Genomic DNA, 23,864 nt, shown 5'->3' on the forward strand with positions numbered 1-23,864 from the left:
CAAAGTACAAGCCAAGTGTTTTTTGCAACTCGGCTCGCGGCCACATCGGCAAACACCGGAATGAATCCACAAACTCTGGCTTACTCCATGTTCATCGGAAGAGGCGCATGTTTTTGGCTCGTTCAAGCGGACCGTCCCGTTGTGCATCCCCAGCCCTGCGCTGCTGCTCGCTCGGTCTTTTCATTGACGGGCCAGGGTCAGGAGGAAGGCGGCCCCATTCCTGAGAGCCACATGCCCCTGAAGAGCTCCCACAGGCGGCCCGACCAGCCCCGCTGCATCTGCGGAGCTGCAGCGCCATCTACAGGGCACCGGGGACCGAAACAGCGACGAAAACTAGGATGAAAACACCCCCAAAAAAAAGAGACAAAAGCAAGATTAAAAAGTGAGGGGGAAAAGAGCGACAAAAAAGAGCAACAAAAAGGGCATTAAAAACACAACAAAAACGTGACAAAAACGTAGAAAAATCAAGGAAAAAAGTGATGAAGCTACAGAAAATGAAAAGAAAAAAAAACAGACAAAACTGCTTCTGTAAGTGTGACAAAAACACGGAAACAACATAACAAAACAGTCACGATCAGTTTTGACGGTCTTAGCTTTCAAATGAAGCATCACTCTGGCTTAAGTTTCAGTAGAGAAGCTTTTAGATTTGGGTACAGCTGAACTGGAGAAAATCTGCTCGGTTAAAGGGATTAAGAGTTTAAAAAATCATGTATTTTCTTCCCCCTACATGTTCCAGCAATAATGTAGTGTAGACTGAGCTCAGACCTTTTCACCACAACTGCCTCTAAAATCCTGCACTGTCACTCAGAAAGGTGTTACTTTGGTCCGAATCGCCTTTTCACGAGCTTAATATAGAAGATGTAGATACATGTATGACCTGAGGTGGCAGTAGTGAGCATAAAATGGCCATCTAGCCCCTTTAAGGTGGTGTTCAAGAGGTTAAAGTACTGCACTTTTATCTGCGTTGATGTTTCACGCAAATTATCTCAACAGTAATGCTTAAAGGTACATTATGCAACTTTTTATGTGGGGAAAAAAAGTTGTCATTTGTGCACATTTGACCTTGTAGTGACCCGGTGGCTGAGAGTACAGGTGCCATGCTGATCCCTCATACAGCCACATGGGGTCACTACATGGTAACAAAAATACACACACACACTTTTTTTTTTATTCCACATAAAAAGTTGCATAATGCAGCTTTAATTCAACAAAGTGACTGGAAAACAATTGAAAGCAGCAAGTGACCAAACAAAATGCAACAGTTGCCGGCAGAGGGAGCAAGGGATATTTTGTGTTATTAGTCTATGATAATTCAGCCTCCACTGGTGTAATCTGGTTATATTAAATAATGCTATTTGATTTTGATGTGAGCCAATGAAAAGCATGTCATAGAATTTATTCACAAATTTTTCACAAATTGATTCCCATTTTCCCCCCCATCAGTCTTATTACTGTGCATTCAGAGTAAACAGATAGATTTAGTATTTGGGAAAGTACTGACGAATGGATAGAGTTCACAGAGTTCACAGAGTTCACATTGTCACAAAGTGGAAGTGAAACAGTTCCTCACAGCTCTCAGTTCTGTTTAGTATCATGTAAAAGTAGCCTACGTTTATAAACAAAATCACGTCGTTTTAATTTATGTATTTGCAGAAGTGGTTAGAGTAAGTGTGGAGTAGCGTTGTTTCATTTTATTGAAGTAGAAGTAAAAAGTAGTGGCCCAAATTATTACTAAAGTGAGAGAAAAATATTTACTCACACTGGCACGACATATTACTCAAGTAGAATTCTAAAAACAACTTGCAAAAGTACAGTTACTTCAAAATGCTACATGTAGCTACATTGAGTAAGCGTAACTGAGTATGTGTGTTACCAGGAGCCTGACAAGGTAAATACAGTGTGAGTTTGAGTTCTTGTGCTTTTTTTTACATTTTTCATCTGTGAAGCCGACACACCTGTCAATGACATTTAGGCGGTAGTTATTTTGTTTCCTGGTAGTTGTTGCGCTGGACTTTATACTTACAGACAGTATGAATAAAGGAGTGAGTTTAGTCGTGTGCTTTGCTTTGTTAGTCTCCAAAACAGGTAAGAATAGAAACATTCTTGTGATCTTTACTAAGGTTTCATGTCTTTTGTATGTGTTTGTCTAAGTAGAAAGATTTATTCTGATTTTCTCACATGTTTGATTCTGCAATTTCCTGAGTCAAGTGGTAGTATTAACATATTAAATAATTTATTGAGAAGATCAATTGTGAAAATTACCAAATCAAAAGATTGCTGGTATGTGGTTTCCTGTAATGCAAGGATACGGCTCGCCATACCATTAAAGTTCAGAGGCACAGTAAAGCTAATGTAGACTTCCCATGCCTTACATGGAGAATGACACCAAATTTTGTTCTTTAACGTCTTAGTTTAATCATCATGTAGTAAATTCTGAGGTAGTAACTGCACTGCACATGGTTTGAAGCTTAGTTGAGCAAAATGTAAACTTGTGCAAAAACATTTTTCTAATTATTACTGAGTTTGATTGTGGGACTATTTCTGTGCTAGTGTTAATCATAGTTTTACAGCGGCTGACTGATAATTCTATGAAGAACAGTTGATTGTATAATTTTTTCTATCTATATCTTAAATTGAAAGGTGCATTATACAACTTCTTATGCAATTTTTTTTTTTTTTTTAAGGTTTTCTGCATATGTGACCTTGTAGTGACCCAGTGGCTGTATGAGTGGTCAGCATGGCTCCTTTACTTGTCAGTGGTCTCTAGGACGCTTGTTTTCTAGGTTTTCTGGTGAGAGGCTGCATCAGCAGAGAAAACCTTCCAAACAATTGATCCTGGAGCGTCCTACAGACCACTGTGATGGAAAGTAAAGGCGTCATGTTGACCACTCATACAGCCACTGGGTGACTACAAAGTCAAATACTCACAAATATTAACCTTTAAGTGACAAGAGGGAACCTACCTTAGAAATCTGACACGCTCACGACCCTTTTTACTCATATTTAACAGCGACAGTTAGGGACATTTGTCACAGCCTTTGTTTGTTTTTACAAAAACTTCAGTATAATTGATTACGTTGTGATGAAAACCTGTCATGTGCATTTTAATCTGAGGTTTAAACCGTGTATATATTCATAAACCACATTAAAAGCACTATATATTCCAGCCATTCAAAGTCCAGGACGTCGCAGCCTTGTTCCTTGTTCCAAAGATCTCCCAGGGCCCCCCAAAAATAATAATATACTTGAAAGAATTTGTTATTATTTTACATCTTAAATTACATGAAAATCACAACAATAGCTAAATAATTTAAAGAGACCTGTACATTTTAGCAAATAAATGTACATTTCCTTTGCAAATTTGTGTTTTGTAAACAAGCTTTGGGGCCCCCTTGCATTGCCTCTGGGGTCCCGGACCGCACTTTGGGAACCGCCAAGCCCTAGTCTAGTAAGCAGTCACTGAAAAGGTAACTAACTGCCTTTGCATAAAATAAACAAAGCAACATGCAAATTCATGAAACATAATAAATGAGAATAAAGTGTAAAGTTTAGTTCAGAAGACGATCATGATGTTGTGTTTATTGGCTATGTACCAAAACAAGCAAGTCATGGATTCACATAACAGCACAGAGAGGAAATTCACCAGCTACACAGAGAAGATGAAGGAAGTTGTGAATGAAATCAATCCAAATCCAGTGGTCCATGTTCTGCCTTTTGAGAACCAACCTTTATTTACATTACACAAGCTCTACTTTATTTTCTTTACACATACTTTATACTGACCAGTGTAACAAAGGTTACGTTAATCACTGCAAATGCTGCTGAACCTGTTTCACCGCTGTTTACTGGAAGTTATGCAAACGTATCAAACGACAACTTTGTTTAAGTTGCAAAAATTGTGAATGTATTTATTCATTATTATTGACAAGGATTCAAGGTGTTACATTAAAAGTATAAGCCTACTGTATTTGGATAAATTCTTCTGATCCCATGCTCATGTGACTGAATCAAATGTAGTTCCTGTTTTAGACACATAAAAAGGTCGGCTATTGTTGTGGCTCCAGCTGTGACGAGATGAAGCTGTGTGTATTTGCCCTTAGCCTGGCTTTCAACTATGCACTGTGCAGTAAGTAAAATTTTGCTTTTCTGACTGATTAGTAGACAATAATTAGTGTATGTTATGTGCCAATCTAATTCATTTGAGTTTTATAAAGAAACCATTTGTTTGTTTTGCATTTCAGATTCACATGAACTACATTACGTAGTGGGATGCTTCTATAATGGCACTGTAGATGTTATATATGAAGTTGATGGCGATTTGGCTCTGTATGCTGACTTTCAGAACAATGTGATTGTGTTTACCGTGCCACCTTATATTCATTTTGACACAGGCTCATACCCAAATATTTTTAGAAACGCGCTGAAAGCAAAAAAGTCATGTTTGGTGGCTCAAACTATAGCAAAGGAAATATTAAAGGACACTGAAACACCAGAAGTACAAGGTAAAACACATTTATTTTAATTAGGCCTATTTTTTTAACATATTTCAATGTAACACAACTGATATTTTTAATGCTCAAGACCCCCCTGAGAGCATCTTGTATCCAACTGATGAAGTCGAGACGGGGGTAGAAAACCATCTCATCTGTTTTGTGAATCGTTTCTACCCTCCTCGTGTCAAAGTAACCTGGACCAAAAACAATCGTCCAGTGTCTGATGCGGCATCTACCAGTCCATATATGCCCAATAATGACCAGACCTTCCATTGCTTCTCCACTCTCACGATCACGCCGGAGCAAGGCGATGTGTACAGCTGCACAGTGGAGCACTCTGCCCTGGACACGCCCATAACAAGGATCTGGGGTGAGTTTCTCAGTTGCTTTGGGCAAAGTTTCATATGAACTTTGTACTCAATTATGTGACTTCATATTAATGATACTCTAGTCATTGTAAAAAAGCCTTGTGTGCAAAAGTCTTATGTACAATTTCTCTCAAGTGTGTCCCCTTGTCCCCACTCAGCACAGCTTCCCTCTGCTCTGCTCAGGATGCAACCACAATACTAAAACAGTAACTTCTTAGCATGGTATCTCTCCCTGGGCAATAGTGAGCCAAGTACAACGTTACCAAAACGCTTAATCAATTATAATGCTGGAAAAAGACAAGAAAAACAACACTCTGAAACATGCATAGCAGCTTAAAGACAAAGTGTAGACAGTAGACCACCACTGGATGCTGAGGATGTTTCTCACTGTTCTGATCCTGACCAACTCCATAAACCTCTTCTAAAAAAGCATTATTTATCCACAGGTCACTTTGCATCCTAGGCTTCCCCGCCTTTATTCTTAGGGCGATAAAAAACAAGAGCAGGCAATCGAACATCCTCCATTTGTGTTGTTGTTCCGTGCTCCTCTTTTCTGTTGAGCACTCAAGCAGAGTAGAGTGGGGTATTCAAGTAGAGCTGTCTGGGTCCAAGTAAGGACTAAGAAGAGACTTTACAAAATTGTAAAAGAAACAGATTATTCTCCACTTCATGATCTGATGTTTTTTCCCCAAATTCTTCACAGATGTGGATCTGAAGAGCCACGAAGATCTGGCTCTTGATTTGTACTGTGGAGGGGGCCTGACTGTTGCCTTTGTGGGAGTTGCTGTAGGAACATTTTTAATCATCAAAGGACGCTATAGGCACTGAATCATTGGAGGTATTGGAGGCGCAGGTAACACTAAAGTGACAAGCCATTTGCACACATGCCATTGATTTGATATGGTTGATATGGCTGTCATCCACTTCTTGTCTTGCCTCTTGATTGTTTCTTGTTTGTCTATCTGCTTTGATCTGTTTGTTTTTGTATTTTATTGAATGCTGTGTGTAATATAATTTAACTTTTTTTGTGTTTTTTGTGTACATTTTGTTTTACAGTGGCCTCCTTTAAGTTCTATTTAATTATCTCAATTCTGACTTATTTACAGTAACACTGACTAACGTGCATTGTCCCTGAAATGAATAAAGTGTGTAGTTGTATTTTATAAAATGCTTGTGAGTGTGAAATATATACGTACCATATTGTTGTTATGGAGCGTTACTGTGTGTCAAACGTTAATGTTGTAATGTTGTGGTCTGCCCCTCGACACAGGCGTCAACATGAGTAAGGCCAATCTTCATTCACTCCCTGATGACTCTCACATCTTTCTGTTATACACAATGTGAACTTTAGAGTTTGCCCTCATTTACAACACTATGAATAAGAATTACATGTAGTTGAATTCTAGACTAATTTCCTCAGCAGAACACAATAGACTGCAATAGAATCACTTAGACATTTAGACAGATCTATTGCTGGAATATGAAGCCTAAGCGTAAATTCAGCCTGGAAGACTAATTTCAGCATCACATATCTCCAGCTAATGATCTGTCTGCAGGGACACACACACACCTCCACCTCAACCTATCAGGTCTTACAAGTCAAAGGGCTGAGATCAGTTCCTTATTCCGTTAAGATCAGATCACTTTCCTGCTAGCTCTCCATTATATGAAGACAGTATAGTATTAAAATATTATTTTAATTAGAAATGAAGTAATACTGTATATAATTGACTTGATAGTGATACATCTTAAAGCCCTAAAAGGATTTACACTGAAGAGTAAAAGTTCACTGTCACAAAAGGGAAGTGGAAGTTTCTCCCTAAGTAAATGTGCACAGCCTTTTGGTTTTGCGAAACATCTGTGTTTCCGGTTTAATTGTACTTGTTACTATCAGGTCCACCCTGACACACCCGCTAAAATACCTATCAGAGGAATGTTTACTTCCTGAAGTTTCGTCCTGAGCTTCTCGTATGGACATAATTTGGATCGTCTGTCGTCCTCATCAATATCCACCGACACCATGAGTACTGTAGGATTACATTTACTGTGTTTATGTTTGTTTATCTCCACAACAGGTAAGAATGACAGATTCACAGTTTGAGTCAAGATTAGTGCAATGCTTGTGTCTTTATAAATAGAATGCCAGAATGCTAGAATGCTAAGTTTAAGGTCAACACACATGCAGCAACTAAGGTTTATAACCATGTTCTTTGATTTTGCAGGTGCTCACTACATGTACGGTTTAGAAAGCTGTCAGTTTAGTTCAGAAGACGAACATGATGCAGTTTTTTTTTACTGTGACTTATACCGCAACAAGCAACTCATTGCTTCGTACAACAGCACAGAGGGGAAATTCACCGGCTACACAGAGAAGATACAGGATATTGTGAATGGACTCAATAAAAATCCACATATTTTAAATGAGATGAAACATGCACATGATGAGTGTAAACAAGGAGTCCCTGATATGGTGAAGATTCTTGAGGGATCAGGTAATATTACAGAGCTCACAGTGTTTATGACAAGACAATGCAAAAAAAAAGGTTTTGTATCATTCTAATTTGAAATTGTCTCTGTTGTTTAATGTTTTTAAAGGAAGCTTTTAGGTGAACTGATTCAAATATTTAAAAAAAACTATATCTGCAATAACAACAAGGTTGCTTATATTCTGTATAACATGTATATGAGTAAACTAGACATAGTAAGAAGTAAAATACTTAAAAAGAAAAAAGAAAAAGCAGAGGAACTCAAAAAAGTAAGAAAAGTTACAAAGCCTTTATTTGACATGGCTAACTGTATTAAAAAGCCAATGCGTTACGGCTATAGTAATGAAAAATGTGTAAGAACATGTAATGTTTGTCCTTATTCATTTCTCATTCTTGATGGAAAATGAATTTATGAATTTATGAATAAAATATAGTCTAAATACTTCTTACAATTACACAAATACACAAGTTCATTTCAAACTCATATTTTCATGCAAATGATTTGTGGTCAACCTTTGAGGTGCAGTGTCTCTGAGGCCTCCCAGGGGTCAGCTGGGTAGATGAACAAGAATCCCAAAAAGTCAAAACTTTGCCTTTCTTGTCTTGCCATTAAATTAACATTTGTATTTCCCATTTCGCAAAAGAGTAGTGAAAATAAACAAACTTTCATGAACCTATGTGTTTCATAGTTCAAAAACCTCAAGTCAGAGTGTTCTCCGCTAAAACAGCCACCAGTCACCAACCCGGCAGCATCATCTGCAGCGCCTACAATTTCTATCCCAAACCCATCACTTTGACATGGCTGAGAAATGGGGAGGAGGTGACGTCTAAAGTTATTTCCACTGATGAGATGTCCGACGGAAACTGGCTTTACCAGAAGCACTCCTACCTGGAGTATATACCTACAGCAACAGACACCATCGAGTGCATGGTGGAGCACGCCAGCCTCTCAACACCTGAGCTTTACAAATGGGGTACGATGGTTCACAGGTCATGATTATGTCAGTTGAATTCATATTTTCATATATTTGTGTGCACAGAGTACCTTTCAGAGTCCAGAAAGAACAAGATTACAGTTGGGACGGCAGGGCTGCTGCTGGGACTGGCCTTCACTACAGCTGGTGCAATTTACTACAAGAAACACACGAGAGGTGAAAATGCAGCCCAGGACATTGTATTTGCACATTATTTGCAATAAACATGAAAGAGCATTACACATAGAACTACGTGCTACAAAAAGTTTGAGACTTGAAATTAAAATATTTGCCTTGTCTATATAGTATATTCAATACTTACTTGCCAGTGAATTACTAACTTTGCACAGCAACATGACTTCTTGCAAACCCACAAACTCATGCTACTATCTTGTCAAGCAAATCTTTTGTTATTTTTACACAAAGAAAAGAAGCACCATCCGTGAGTCGGGGGGGCAAAGCTCTCGATTTACCGATCGATCTACGTTTCCACCCTCACCTATGGTCATGAGATTTGGGTCATGACCGAAAGGACAAGATCGCGAATACAAGCGGCCGAAATGAGTTTCCTCCGCAGGGTGGCTGGGCGCACCCTTCGAGATTGGGTGAGGAGCTCAGTTACCCGAGAGGAGCTCGGAGTAGAGTCGCTGCTCCTTCACGTCGAAAGGAGCCAGCTGAGGTGGCTCTGGCATCTGTTCCGGATGCCTCCTGGTTGCCTCCCGCGGGAGGTGTTCCAGGCATGTCCTAGTGGGACAAGGCCTCGTGGAAGGCCCAGGACACGCTGGTGGGACTATGTCTCCGAGCTGGCCTGGTGTCGCCTCGGGGTCCCCCCAGAACAGCTGGAGGAGGTGTGTGTGGATCGCTTTATCCGGCCCCGGATATAGCGGAAGAAAATGGATGGATGGATGGAAAAGAAGCACCTTCAGTTGTCATAACATGACTGTTATGCTATTGACTAACAATTTGTTTGTTCTCTTTAGGTCGTCTGTTGGTGCCCGATCATTAAGGACGTGATGTGCAGAGATGTGGAAATCATGAGCATTAATTAATTTGAGTTTTGTTCATCTTATGTTATGATTATTTAGCCTATTGTTTAGCCTATTGTTGTGGTTTGCTGTGGTTCGGTTGCATTGTCTCTAATAAAGTAAATAAGAGGTTGACAACTGTAAGACCACTGTGTAGTACCTAACGCTTAAGTTTTGAGATGTTCTAACAGAAGATCTAATAAAAGTATTATTTCATTTCTTATATTTTACGTTCTATTTTAACTCAATTATACCTTGGGAATCAGTATTCTGCTGCATGTACGGTTTTGAAAGCTGTCAGTTTAGTTCAGAAGACGATCATGATGCCGTGTTTATTGGCTATGTACCACAACAAGCAACTCATGGATTCACATAACAGCACAGAGAAGAAATTCACCAGCTACACAGAGAAGACGAAGGAAATTGTGAATGAAATCAATCAAAATCCAGTGGTCCATGTGCTGCCTTTTGAGAACCAAGCTCTACTTTTTTTTTGACAGACATACTTTATACTGACCAGTGAAACAAAGGTTACGGAAATCACTGCAAAAGCTGCTCAACCTGTTTCACCGCTGTTTACTGGAAGTTAAATTACTATATTTAACTCAACATCTGTTAAGGGACAGCAAACAGATAAAAATCACTTTGCCAATTCTGACTTATTTACAGTAACGCTGATTAATGTCCATTGTCCCTGAAATGAATAAAGTGCATAATTGTATTTCATAAAATGCTTGTGAGTGTGAAATATATACATACTATATAGTTGTTAGGGAGCGTTACTGTGTGTCATACATCTATGGTAACCGCCGTTGTGGGGGCTGTAGTCAGTGCAATTACACATATCACTGCAGCAGCTTTAAACATCCCCATCAGAGGGATCATATCTTGCAAAGCTGTAATTTATCTTATTGCTTGTCCATGTGGAAAAGCCTTTGTAGGTAAAACGAGAAGAGCCCTAAAAACACGTATCTCAGAACACAGAAGTACAATAAGATGCAAAAACATGGATGTGTGTGGCAGCTCATTTTAATGAATTTAATGATCCCATATCATCTTTAAGATATATTTGGATTGAACATGTAAAACTGCTCTCTAGAGGTGGAAACTTGGATCTCCCCCTATCTAAGAGGGAGCACTGTTTGATCCACCATTGAAAGACTGTAACTCCTCATGGACTCAGTATTGACTTTGATCTGAAATGTTTCTTGTAAATACTGTAGACTGTATGTTATATGTCTTACAGAGTTTGTATATATTTGTATGCATTTTAATTATTTTTGTCTTTGTAAAAATTGGCTGCTTTGCTCTAGGTGTGGCCTCCATATTGATGGATGCCACCCACCATTTGGAGAAGATCTAAGCCACCTGGGCTGGTCCACTCCACGTGCTCTGTGGTTCCAAAAAGGAAAAAAAGAAATGATCTGAAGAAGGCTATGCCAAAACATAATCTTGAATAAATCCACTTTTTGACATCGGCTATGAGTGTGCGATGCTGTTTTTTTTATTTTCACACATCAGTGTTGACACAGGTGTCAGCATGAGCATGTAGCAAGGCCGAGCTGTCAGATGCATCTTCATTCACTCGCTGGTGACTTTCACATCTTTCTCTGTTATACACAATGTGAACTTTACTGTTTGCCCTCATTTACAACACTATGAATAAGGATTAAATGTTATTGATTTGCTAATTTCCTCAGCAGGTAAGAACACGAGAGATTCCTCCTCGATTGCAATAGAATCACTGGTCATTGCCAAACATTTAGACAAATCTGTTGCTGGAATATGAAGCCTAGGCATAAATTCAGCCTGGAAGACTAATTTCAGCATCACCTACCTCCAGCTATGGATCGCGTCTGCAAGGATCACACCTCCACCTCAGCCTACCAGTGCAGAGCCACACCTTCATCGCAGCCAATCATCGCCCGTGGTCCTGCATTTAAGGTCCAGCGTCCATGGCTCGTCAGCGTCCCAGCTGTGCTGCGACCAACCTCCACCCCTTCACCGCCTCTTCTGTCCATGGCTTCACCCTGCTACATCCTTCACTGGTCTCCCATACCACCACCAGTGTCCAGCGTCTTGGGGAAGGCATCCCTAACCCTAAGCTACCCATTAATACTCACTATAATCCTTATATCGATGTCTACTGGCAGGGTCTGATCGCCAAAGGATCTATGTCAATGAATCTTTTTAATTGCTGCTTTTGTCTCTGAGTCGATCCAGGTTGAAATAAATTAGTATGGATAGCACAAACTTCCACTAGATACAGATTATTTTTAGTATATCCAAACACGGCGTATAATTTCTATCATGACTTCACGTAATAACCACATAGCAAAATTCCTTTGATCCACAATCGGTCCGCTACCTTGCATTATTGTATCCAGCTAGATTTGCCAACTCTCAGTGAATGTATGGGCAACTGTAAATTAACTCTTATTCATTATCAGCATCAGCCTAAATTTGACATGACTCTCTAACAAAAACCCATTTGCCTGTCCCACACCCGGCAAACATAGCACACATAGCGACCACAACACAGAGATACAGAAAGCACTATTTTAACTAGATAACTGAAGTTACAAATCTGCACATTACATTTCAATTTCAATCAACTTCAGTTCAGCTTTACCTAAATCTAAAAGCTTACAGCTGTTTTAGTTACAATTAGGCCTAAAATGCCTCCAAATATGAAGCCGGGTTTTGCATTTGTTTAGAGAACTATGGTAGGCCAACTATTCATTTTCTTCCTGTTCTGAGTGTACTTTTTTCAGTTTTTTTTTGCTTTATAAGTATGAAAAACATAAAAGAGGCAATAAGTGAAATTTTACTAAACAACATAATGAAATTTCATATGGACTGCTTGTGCCACTAGAGATTCAGCAAAAAATAAAGAAAAACACAGCTTGAAGTAAATATATGACTTGTGTTACAAGTCAAAGGGCTGAGATCAGTTCTTTATTCTGTTAAGATCAGATCACTTTCCTGTTGGCTTTCCATTATATGAAGACAGTATAGTATTAGAATGTATATAACAGGATTGATGAACAAAAAAATAACTAGATGCAATTTTCTGACATTTTGTTGTGATTAGATTTGCGCTTCAGTTTCTTTACATGCATGTTTAGACCCAGTGAGACGGCATTTTATATTCTCCCTCTACCTATTGCAGCATTTGTCATTTGCTGATTGTAATCAGTTAAATTGCAATAGTGACTTGATAGTGACACATCTTAAAGCCCTAAAAGGATACGCTGAAGAGTAAAAGTTCACTGTCACAAAATGGAAGTGGAAGTTTCTCCCTAAGTAAATGTGCACAGCCTTTTGGGTTTGCGAAGCATTTGTGTTTCCGGTTTAATTGATTGACTGCGGAATTCTTCCGCAGTCAATTATTGGTTTTCATGTTCTTTATTATTATTCCTCTTCCATCTTTTTCCCGATTTTCCCCAGCTTTCAGCACCATGCTTTGTGCAATTTATGCAAGTTATGCATCAAAATGTTCCGCATGTTGAGGAGAAGGGTGCTATTACTTTTGGGACTTCTGCAATTTACGTTTTTTCCGCAATCGGCCAAAATGTCGGAGATTTTTCCCATTGACTTATAATGGGGCTGCCGCAAATCCATGCTTTTCTGCACTTTTTTCTGCATTTTATGCAATTTGTGCATGTTCAGCTTCTGCAACTTGTGGTTTATGCAGTTTATGCACTTCTGCAGTTTTCCAGTTTTTTTATACGGGAGTTTGACATTTTTGCATTGGTGTGTATGGGGGAATCCAGCCAATGGGGGAGACTCCAAGCCTTTCAGCCTTTTGTGCAGCTTCTGCCATTGAAGCACTGAGGCCATTTCAACAGTTTGACCAGTTTATGGAATTTAAAAAGTTTATGCAATATTAACAATTTCTGCAAAGTAACCACTTTATGGGATTTAACCAGTTTATGCATTTTAAACCGTTTGTGCAACTTAAGAGTTTATGCCATTTAGGATTCATGAATTTTAAAGAGCTTATGCAATTTACATAATTTATGCAAATTAACCCATTCATGCATTTTACCACTTTATGCAGTTTATACAGTTTATGCAACATGACATTTTATGCATTTTACCGGTTTATGCAAAATAGATTATGCAAATTAACCACTTTATGGAATTTAAACAGTTTATGCATTTTAAAGCACTATTATGCAACTTAATAGGGATTTTCGCATGTAACCAATTTATGCAATTTGAACAGTTTATGCAATTTGAACAGTTTATGCAATAAGCTGTAAAGGGGCGACAGTGGCGCAGATGGTAGAGCGGGTCGTATCATGATCAGAAGGTCAGGGGTTCGAATCCCACCTCCTGAAAGTGCACATTGTCGTTTTGTCCTTGGGCAAGACACTTCACCCACATTGCCCCCAGTGTCTGCGTACATTGGTGTATGAATGGGTGAGCGGATCCTTGCTGTAAAGCACTTTGAGTGCCTAATGTAGGTGGAAAAGCACTTTATAAGTTGAGACCATTTACCAATATAAATAATTTATGCAAATTAACCAGTTAATGGGATTTAACCAGTTTATGCATTTTAAACCGTTTATGCAACTTAAGAGTTTATGCCATTTAGGATTTATGAATTTTAAAGAGCTTATGCAATTTACATAATTTATGCAAATTAACCCATTCAAGCATTTTACCACTTTATGCAGTTTATCCACCTTATTCCGGAGGCTCGCGTGGGCGCCGCCATGAATTGTGCCTGCCCCTTTTCTCCTATGTGTTAACATGGGGCCGGAGAAGTCCACATAAAATCACTACACGAAAACAAAGCCGTTTTTCGGCCGCGCTGAGAAACGCTGCAGTGTTGACATGTTGGTGCAAATGAACATTGAACATTTACACAAATCAATCGACTAAACATCAGATTTGGGCGGAGAATATTTTCCCTCGTTCTCCGTTTAAATGAACGGGCTTCGCGCTTGACCGGAAGTGTCTGGAAAACGAGGTGCCGAGACAGCGCAAAAAGAGGCAAAAGTGGGCGGGGCGGAATAAGGTGAATACAGTTTATGCAAAATGACATTTTATGCATTTTACAGTTTATGCAAATTAGATTAGGCAAATTAAGCAATTTATGCAATTTGAACAGTTTATGCAATTTCTGCATTCGCTTCCCGCAATTCCGCAGTCAATCGCAATGGCGCAATGTACTTGTTACCATTAGGTCCACCCTGACACACCCGCTAAAATACCTATCAGAGGAATGTTTACTTCCTGATATTTCGTCCTGAGCTTCTCGTACGGACATAATTTGGATTGTCTGTCGTCCTCATCAATATCCACCATCGACATGAGTACTGTAGGATTACACTTACTGTGTTTATGTTTGTTTCTCTCCACAACAGGTAAGAATGACAGATTCACAGTTTGAGTCATGACTCATGCAATGCTTGTGTCTTTATAAATGGCTATATGGGATGCTAAGTTTAAGCTCAACACACAAACAATATTGTTTTAAAACCATATTGTTTGATTTTGCAGGTGCTCACTACTCGTACGGTTTTGAAAGCTGTCAGTTTAGTTCAGAAGACGAACATGATGCCGTGTTTCTTTACTTTGTTTTATACCACAACAAGCAACTCATTGTTTCGTACAACAGCACAGAGGGGAAATTCACCGGCTACACAGAGAAGATACAGGATATTGTGTATGGACTCAATAAAAATCCACATATTTTAAATGAGATGAAACATGCACATGATGAGTGTAAACAAGCAGTCCCTGATTTGGTGAATGCTCTTGCGGGATCAGGTAATGTTACAGAGCTCACAGTGTTTATGACAAGACAATGCAGGTGAAAAAGGATTTTTACCTTTCAAATTTGAAATTGTCTCTGTTTGTGAAAATGATTCAAATATAAAACAATATCTGCAATAACAACAAGGTTGCATATAATACGTAAAACAGTTATATGACTAAAGAGGAAAATGCTTAAAAAGGTAAAAAACCTGAGGAACTCAAAAAGGTTAAAAAAGTTAAAAAATCTTTATGGCTTCATGGTTAACTAGATAAAAAAGCAAACGCATTATGGCTATAGGCCTGGGAAGTGAAATGTTTATTGGGGTAATGAAAAATAAATGAGAGATTACGGTAAAGGCCTTTAACATACGCTTGTGTAAGAACATGCAATGTTTTTCCTTATTAATTTCTCATTCTTGATTGATAATTAATTAATTAATTTATAATATATAGTCTAAATACTTATTACAATTACACGAATACACAAGTTAAAACTCATATTTTCATGCAAATGATTTGTTGTACACCTTTGGAGTGCAGTGTCTCTGAGGCCTCCCAGGGGTCAGCTGGATTAGAACAAGAAGCCCAAAACACGGCAGCTCAGCGTTATCGCTCATGCTTCACAGCTCGAAGGTCCTGGGTTTGATTCCCATCTGGACAGGGCCTTTCAATGTGGAGTTTGCATGTTCTCCCCGTGTCTGCGTAGGTTTCCTCCGGGTACTCCGGTTTCCCCTACCACTAAAAACATGTACAATCGGGCAGGATGAATGACAGTGTGTTTGAAAGTGCACATAGGGGACGGATGGAAATTAGCCCAAGGCTACAATCCAGTGTAGCGTGTTCATTAAGGCAAGGCAAGTTTATTTGTAGAGCACAATTCATACACAAGGCAAATCAAAGTACTTCACAGTTGCATAAATACAAGAAAGCAAATAGAATCAATAAAAACATCAACATAAAAAAATTAATCAATTACAGTAAAAGGCAAGAGTGTAGATAAAATACTTTCAGTTATATGCATGTGCTATGAAACATATTGCTATGACTACACATTAACATGCACTGTCCCAACCAAATAAACCAATAAAGAAAAAAGTCTAAATTTTGCCTTGTCTTGCCATAAATTTATATTTCTATTTACAATTTCACAAAAGAGTAATGAACAAACTTCCATGAACCTATGTGTTTCATAGTTAAAAAACCTCAAGTCAGAGTGTTCTCCACTAAAACAGCCACCAGTCACCAACCCGGCAGCATCATCTGCAGCGCCTACAATTTCTATCCCAAACCCATCACTTTGACATGGCTGAGAAATGGGGAAGAGGTGACGTCTGAAGTTATTTCCACTGATGAGATGTCCGACGGAAACTGGCTTTACCAGAAGCACTCCTACCTGGAGTATATACCTACAGCAACAGACACCATCGAGTGCATGGTGGAGCACGCCAGCCTCTCAACACCTGAGCTTTACAAATGGGGTACGATGGTCCCAGGTCATGATCATGTCATTCAAATGAAGTTATTTGTGATAATTTTATTAATATTTGTAATTGTTGCACAGAGCACTATTCGGAGTCAAGAAAAAACAAGATCATTGTTGGGACTGCAGGGCTGCTGCTGGGACTGGCCTTTACTGCAGTTGGTGTTATTTACTACATGAAACACACAAGAGGTATGAATGAAGCAAATGACAAGAGGAGCGGGAACCACACCCTCAGAATAGAATAATTCAATCAATGCACCAAAAAACAGTCATAAGACATGTTCATGTTGGAAGGTTGTAAAAGGTAAATGGACTGATATCAACATTTACTGAACAGGTGGAAAAGCACTAGCATAACTGAGCCTCGCCAACTGTTGGTGAATTCTTTAGGTGTTTAAAAGTGCTGTTTGATATGATTATTGGACCAAAAAAGTATCCACAGCGCAGCAAACATGCCAAGATTGCAGACTGTAGATGTCTGAACATTCACATTAAAACAACATAAAACCAGGACTTGGTCTGGCCAGAGCTTCCTATTTTTCTTCTCTGTTTGGGACCAAACCAAACTGTGCAATTGTGAAAGTGCCATTAACTTAACTGACTCATTTATGATCGAACAGCCATGTCAGCCATAATTCTTTCCAGTATATAACTACACGCTGCAAAAGAATAGGAATGAAGGAATGATACATTTTTCTTGAAGGAGAGAGGTGAGCCTGTCACAGCAAAGGCACATGTTTGTTTGTACATTTATGAGGTATTTTTCAATGATGAAAATATCTGTCATAAAACAAATGCTTGTATTTCAAAGTTTCCAAATTTCCAAATTATTTATTAGGTAAAATTCTATGCAGTGTGGCTTTAATTAAAAAGGACTCAACAAAATTACTTCAAACTAAGTTCCACCACTAGATTATTTATGAGCAGTGTTTATAGAATGTGTGTTGATTTTTACATGTATTTCTTTGTGGTTCTTTTTAGGGCATGTGTTGGTGCCAAACTAATGACGAGCTGAGGAGAGACATTCAGTGGATTAACTGATAAATAATCCTATTTGCATTCAGGCATATTCACAGCATTGGTGTTTTTGCATTGTTCCATTCATAAAGTACTGAAAAAAAGCTGCTGGTAGGTTATTTTACAAACCCTGTTATAGCCATACTCAACACAGTACGACTTCTCAAAGACGGGTGCTTTGAATTTGACTTATGAAATGCAGCGAAAGAGACAAATAATACACAAAGACACTCTTTCTGAAGGTCCCAGGCAAATAATCACAATGCTTAAATTTACACACAGTGCGTCACAACTGTGGAAGCTCATGTGTAAACTCTGACCATAAAAGGGGACAGAGGGGAAATAGTTGTTGTATTCTCTTTTGTCCTTTTGCTTCGGGAGGACGAGACTGAACACGGCCCTGTCCTAAATGAGTTCATCTCCTGGTGTGACGACTCCCATCTTCTATTGAACACAACAAAGACGATGGAGCTGATCATCGACTTCAGGCGGGAGTCCACACACAGCCCAACCATCATAAAAGGAGAAGTCATTGATTCTGTTTCTGAGCACAAGTATCTGGGTGTGATCTTAGATGACAAATTAAAGTGGGACAAAAATACAGATCACATCACTAAAAAAGGTCAACAGAGACTATATTTTATGAACCTTTCAGGTGGATAAACCGTGTTGAAAATGTTTTACAGTGCTTTTGTGGAGAGTGTTCTGACTTTCTGTATCATCTGTTGGTACGGGGCCATGACTGAGGCACAAAAGAACTCCCTTAGGAAAATACAGTTGCAAGCAAAATCCTAGGTGTTCCTCTGAAGGGTCTGCAGGACATTTATTTTGCTCGAGCTCTAGATAAAGCAGACATAATATTATCGGACTCAAAAGATCCTCTGTTTAGAGAGTCTGAGCTGCTACCCTCAGGTCGAAGGTACAGGTGCCCCGTCCTGACTCAAAACAGGACCAGGCAGTCATTTGTGCCACAAGCCATTTTACAATTAAACAAACCAACAATATGAAGTAACCAACAGTGATTTTTCTATTCTGCACAGCTGGTCTGTCAGAGAAGGTTTTTAAGGAATGTAGATAACGATTTTAACACAATTTAAACTGAGGTTGACGGGCCGTGGTTTGTTCTTTGTATGTTGTCAATGTTTGGATCTGTCTGCTGTGGTCACTGTTATATTTGTGTATCTCCACTCACTGCAAATTAATTTCCACACGGGGACAATCAATTTCAACTACTACTATTACTACTACCTACTGTTGTACATAAAATTGCCAATGACTCTGTTTGTTTGTGAGGTTTGCACTTCGGCATCTTGTTGGAATGGTGAATGCATGATGGGTTGTTTTTCTTGTATGTTTAAATGTTTCCTTGTGCTGCAAAACTAATTCCCCCATCGGAGACATGAAATAAAGTGAAGTGAAGTATGAATATCTTTTCTATTATAATTATTATGCAATCAATATATGAACTGTTGCTTTTTAAAATCCTGTTCTGTTTTGCCTCTACAGCTTCATATTTACTTTTGTTTGTTTATTTATCATGAATTCATAAATATTTTTGGCAGCTGTCATAGACATTTTTTTAATTTCCATGTGTGATTCTTGTAGCCTATGTTTCCTGCAGTTATGCTGTTCAACAAATATATAATGTAAATAGAAAAAATAAATAGAAAGCAACCAACCCAGGACGTTCCTGTCACTGGGATGTCACTGCATGATTTACCGTGAGCGCATGCGTTTTAGAAAAATCATGAGCCGTTTCGGGTTCTATTTTATCTTCATTTTTCTGCTGATTAAAAGTCCCAGTCTGCTTCTTTTTGTTTGACATTTTGTTGTGATTAGATTTGCGCTTCAGTTTCTTTCCATGCATGTTTAGACCCAATGAGACGGCATTTTATATTCTCCCTCTACCTATTGCAGCTTTTGTCATTTGCTAAATGCAATCATTGACTTGATAGTGATACATCTTAAAGCCCTAAAAGGATACACTGAAGAGATTTTGTAACGTTGGTTTTGCGAAGCATTTGTGTTTCCGGTTTAATTGTTGTTACTCTCAGGTCCACCCTGACACACCCACTAAAATACCTATCAGAGGAATGTTTACTTCCTGATGTTTTCGTCCTGAGCTTCTCGTATGGACATAATTTGGATCGTCTGTCGTCCTCATCAATATCCACCGACACCATGAGTACTGTAGGATTATATTTACTGTGTTTATGTTTGTTTATCTCCACAACAGGTAAGAATGACAGATTCCCAGTTTGAGTTAAGATTAGTGCAATGCTTGTGTCTTTATGAATGGCTAGAAGGGATGCTAAGTTTAAGGTCAACACACATGCAGCAACTTTAAATTTAATTGGGTTATAACCATGTTCTTTGATTTTGCAGGTGCTCACTACTCGTACAGTTTTGTAAGCTGTCAGTTTAGTTCAGAAGACGAAAATGATGCTGTGTTACTTGGCTATATATACCGCAACAAGCAACTCATTGGTTCATACAACAGCACAGAGGGGAAATTCACCGGCTACACAGAGAAGGCAAAGGAAGTTGTGAATGGACTCAATAAAAATCCACATATTTTAAAGGATATGAAACATGCACATGATGAGTGTAAAGAAGCAGTCCCTGATATTGTGAATGCTCTTGAGGGATCAGGTAATGTTACAGAGCTCACAGTATTTAAGACAAGACAATGCAGGTGAAAAGGGTTTTGTATAATTCTAGTTTGAAATTGTCTCTGTTGTTTTTAAAGAAAGCTTTTAGGTGAACTGATTCAAATATTGAAAAAAAAAAAAACTATATCTGCAATAACAACAAGGTTGCTTATATTCTGTATAACACTTATATGAGTAAACTAGACTGAAGTAAAATGCTTAAAAAGAAAAAAGGGAAAAAAAGCTGAAGAACTCAAAAAAGTAAGAAAAGCTACAAAGCCTTTATTTAACATGGCTAACTGTATTAAAAAGCCAATGCGTTACGGCTATAGTAATGAAAAATTAATCAGAGATTATCTTTTTAAAATGCCTTTAACATAAGCTTGTGTAAGAACATGCAATGTTTTTCTATATTCATTTCTCATTCTTGATTGAAAATGAATTTATGAATTTATAAATAATATATAGTCTTAATACTTATTACAATTACAAAAATACACAAGTTAATTTCAAACTCGCACACATGCAAATGATTTGTGGTCAACCTTTGAGGTGCAGTGTCTCTGAGGCCTCCCAGCGGTCAGCTGGATTGTCTTGCCATTAAATTATCATTTGTATTTCCCATTTCACAAAAGAGTAGTGAAAATAAACAAACTTCCATGAACCTGTGTTTCATAGTTCAAAAACCTCAAGTCAGAGTGTTCTCCACTAAAACAGCCACCAGTCACCAACCCGGCAGCATCATCTGCAGCGCCAACAATTTCTATCCCAAACCCATCACTTTGACATGGCTGAGAAATGGGGAGGAGGTGACGTCTGAAGTTATTTCCACTGATGAGATGTCCGACGGAAACTGGCTTTACCAGAAGCACTCCTACCTGGAGTATATACCTACAGCAACAGACACCATCGAGTGCATGGTGGAGCACGCCAGCCTCTCAACACCTGAGCTTTACAAATGGGGTACGATGGTTCCCAGATCATGATCATGTCATTCAAATGAAGTTATTTGTGATATTTTTATTAATATTTGTAATTGTTGCACAGAGCACTATTCAGAGTCAAGAAAAAACAAGATCATTGTTGGGACTGCAGGGCTGCTGCTGGGACTGGCCTTTACTGCAGTTGGTGTTATTTACTACATGAAACACACAAGAGGTATGAATAAAGCAAATGACAAGACGAGCGGGACCACACCTTCAGAATAGAATAATTCAATCAATGCACCAAAAAACAGTCAAAAGACATGTTCATGTTGGAAGGTTGTAAAAGGTAAATGGACTGATATCAACATTTACTAAACATGTGGAAAGGCATTAGAATAACTGAGCCTCGCGACTGTTGGTGAATTCTTTAGGTGTTTAAAGGGGCTAGATGCAAGTTAGCCATTTTATATTCACTACTGCCACCTCAGGTCATACATGTAACTGCACCTTCTATATTAAGCTCGTGCATGATGGCAATTCGGACCCGAAGTAACACCTTTTTGAGTGACAGTGCAGGATTATAGAGGCAGTTATGGTGAATATGTCTGGGCTCATTCTACACCTTAGGACATTGTTGGAACATACAGGGGGAGGAAAATACATAATTTTAACATTTTTAAACTCCGTAAAGTCCCTTTAAAAGTGCTGTTTGAGATTATTATTGGACCAAAAAAGTATCCACAGCGCGGCAAACATGCCAAGACAGTCGTTTTTATAACAAATGTGCCCTGGTGATACTGGTCCAAGTTAAGCTCCTCCTAATGATCTTTATAAGTACGGCTGCTGAGAGATCATTACTGCTGCTAAACGTTCACTTAAACTACAGAGTACAGATCATGGCTCAAGAAACTTTATCTTGGACAACTCCTGAACGACTAAGAGCCTACACAGACTAATATTGTCAATACAACAGCGACATGCAATAGTTAGTTTTAAATTGATGAGGAGGAAAAGAAGCTAAATTCATACATTTATTTTAATCCGCTCTGGGCTCCGTCTCTCTCCTTTGTTTAAACATGTTGTGTTTCCTGGACTTGACCCACAGACTGTAGATGTCTGAACCTTCACATTAAAACACAAAACCAGGACTCGGTCTGGCCAGGAACTCCAAATTTTTTTAATCTATTTTCTGAACCAAAGGGTGCTCTGTTTGGGACCAAACCAAACTGTGCAATTGTGAAAGTGCTGTTAACTTAACTGACTCATTTATGATCGAACAGCCATGTCAGCCATAATTCTTTCCAGTATATAACTACATGCTGCAAAACAATAGGAATGAAGGAATGATACATTTTTCTTGAAGGAGAGAGGTGAGCCTGTCACAGCAAAGGCACATGTTTGTTTGTACATTTATGAGGTATTTTTCATAAAACAAATGCTTGTATTTCAAAATTATTTATTGGGAAAAAATTCTACGCGGTGTGGCTTTAATTAAAAAGGACTCAACAAAATTACTTCAAATTAAGTTCCACCACTAGATTATTTATGAACCGTGTTTATAAAATGTCTGTTGATTTTTTTCATGTATTTCTTTGTTGTTCTTTTTAGGGCATGTGTTGGTGCCAAACTAATGACGAGCTGAGGAGAGACATTCAGTGGATAAACTGATAAATAATCCTATTTGCATTCAGGCATATTCACAGCATTGGTGTTTTTGCATTGTTCCATTCATAAAGTACTGAAAAAAAGCTGCTGGTAGGTTATTTTACAAACCCTGTTATAGCCATACCCAACACAGTACTTTGAATTTGGCTTATGAAATGCAGTGAAAGAGACAAATAATACACAAAGACACTCTTTCTGAAGGTCCCAGGCAAATAATCACAATGCTTAAATTTACACACACACACACACACACACACACACACACACACACACACACACACACACACACACACACACACACACACACACACACACACACACACACACACACACACACACACACACACACACAGTGCGTCACAACTGTGGAAGCTCATGTGTAAACTCTGACCATAAAAGGAGTATACAGGCATCGAATTCTGTGTGAGGGGAAATAGTTGTTGTATTCTCTTTTATCTGACTGTTGTACATACAATTGCCAATGACTCTGTTTGTCTTTGAGGTTTGCACTTCGGCATCTTGTTGGAATGGTGAATGCATGATGTTTTTTTTTTACTTATATGTTTGAATGTTTCCTTGTGCTGCACAACTAATTGCCCCATCGGGGACATGAAATAAAGTGAAGTGAAGTATGAAGAATATCTTTTCTGTTATAATTATTATGCAATCAATATATAAACTTTTGCTTTTTAAAATCCTGTTCTGTTTTGCCTCTACAGCTTTATATTTACTTTTGTTTGCTTATTTATCATGAATTCATAAATATTTTTGGCAGCTGTTGTAGACATTTTTTTAATTTCCATGTGTGATTCTTGTAGCCTATGTTTCCTGCAGTTATGCTGTTCAACAAATATATAATGTAAATAGAAAAAATAAATAGAAAGCAACCAACCCAGGACGTTCCTGTCACTGAGATGTCACTGCATGTTTTACCGTGAGCGCATGCGTTTTAGAAAAATCATGAGCCGTTTTGGGTTCTATTTTATCGTCATTTTTCTGCTGAT

At 38.5% G+C, this 23,864-nt stretch overlaps 4 protein-coding genes across 4 annotated transcripts; all 4 read left to right on the top strand.

Annotated features, from left to right (window-relative positions):
• Window positions 1-4,051: 4,051 nt before the first annotated feature.
• Window positions 4,052-5,790, top strand: LOC306966841 (H-2 class II histocompatibility antigen, A-Q alpha chain-like). Its single transcript, XM_079561657.1, has 4 exons — window positions 4,052-4,126; window positions 4,242-4,502; window positions 4,582-4,863; window positions 5,565-5,790. Exons 1-4 carry the CDS (start codon window positions 4,075-4,077, stop codon window positions 5,687-5,689), a joined length of 720 nt encoding a protein of 239 aa, XP_079417783.1. The 5' UTR covers window positions 4,052-4,074; the 3' UTR covers window positions 5,690-5,790.
• Window positions 5,791-6,774: 984 nt separating this feature from the next.
• LOC306966842 (DLA class II histocompatibility antigen, DR-1 beta chain-like) lies at window positions 6,775-16,595 on the top strand (the record flags this gene model as incomplete). Its single annotated transcript, XM_079561658.1, has 3 exons — window positions 6,775-6,936; window positions 14,861-15,130; window positions 16,312-16,595. Coding segments are annotated over exons 1-3 (609 nt in total), but the record flags the coding sequence as incomplete, so codon positions are not given.
• Window positions 7,994-9,460, top strand: LOC306966864 (HLA class II histocompatibility antigen, DR beta 5 chain-like). The gene is made up of 3 exons (XM_079561681.1): window positions 7,994-8,321; window positions 8,388-8,498; window positions 9,302-9,460. The coding sequence occupies exons 1-3, from the start codon at window positions 8,024-8,026 to the stop codon at window positions 9,325-9,327; spliced, it is 435 nt and encodes a 144-aa protein (XP_079417807.1). The 5' UTR covers window positions 7,994-8,023; the 3' UTR covers window positions 9,328-9,460.
• A 3,565-nt stretch (window positions 16,596-20,160) lies between the features above and the next one.
• LOC306967374 (DLA class II histocompatibility antigen, DR-1 beta chain-like) lies at window positions 20,161-22,886 on the top strand. Its single transcript, XM_079562372.1, has 4 exons — window positions 20,161-20,270; window positions 20,948-21,232; window positions 21,317-21,427; window positions 22,804-22,886. Exons 1-4 carry the CDS (start codon window positions 20,204-20,206, stop codon window positions 22,824-22,826), a joined length of 486 nt encoding a protein of 161 aa, XP_079418498.1. The 5' UTR covers window positions 20,161-20,203; the 3' UTR covers window positions 22,827-22,886.
• Window positions 22,887-23,864: the final 978 nt, after the last annotated feature.

This window comes from Gobius niger (genome assembly GCF_951799975.1).
Source record: "Gobius niger genome assembly, chromosome: 8".
Classification (NCBI taxonomy): domain Eukaryota; kingdom Metazoa; phylum Chordata; class Actinopteri; order Gobiiformes; family Gobiidae; genus Gobius; species Gobius niger.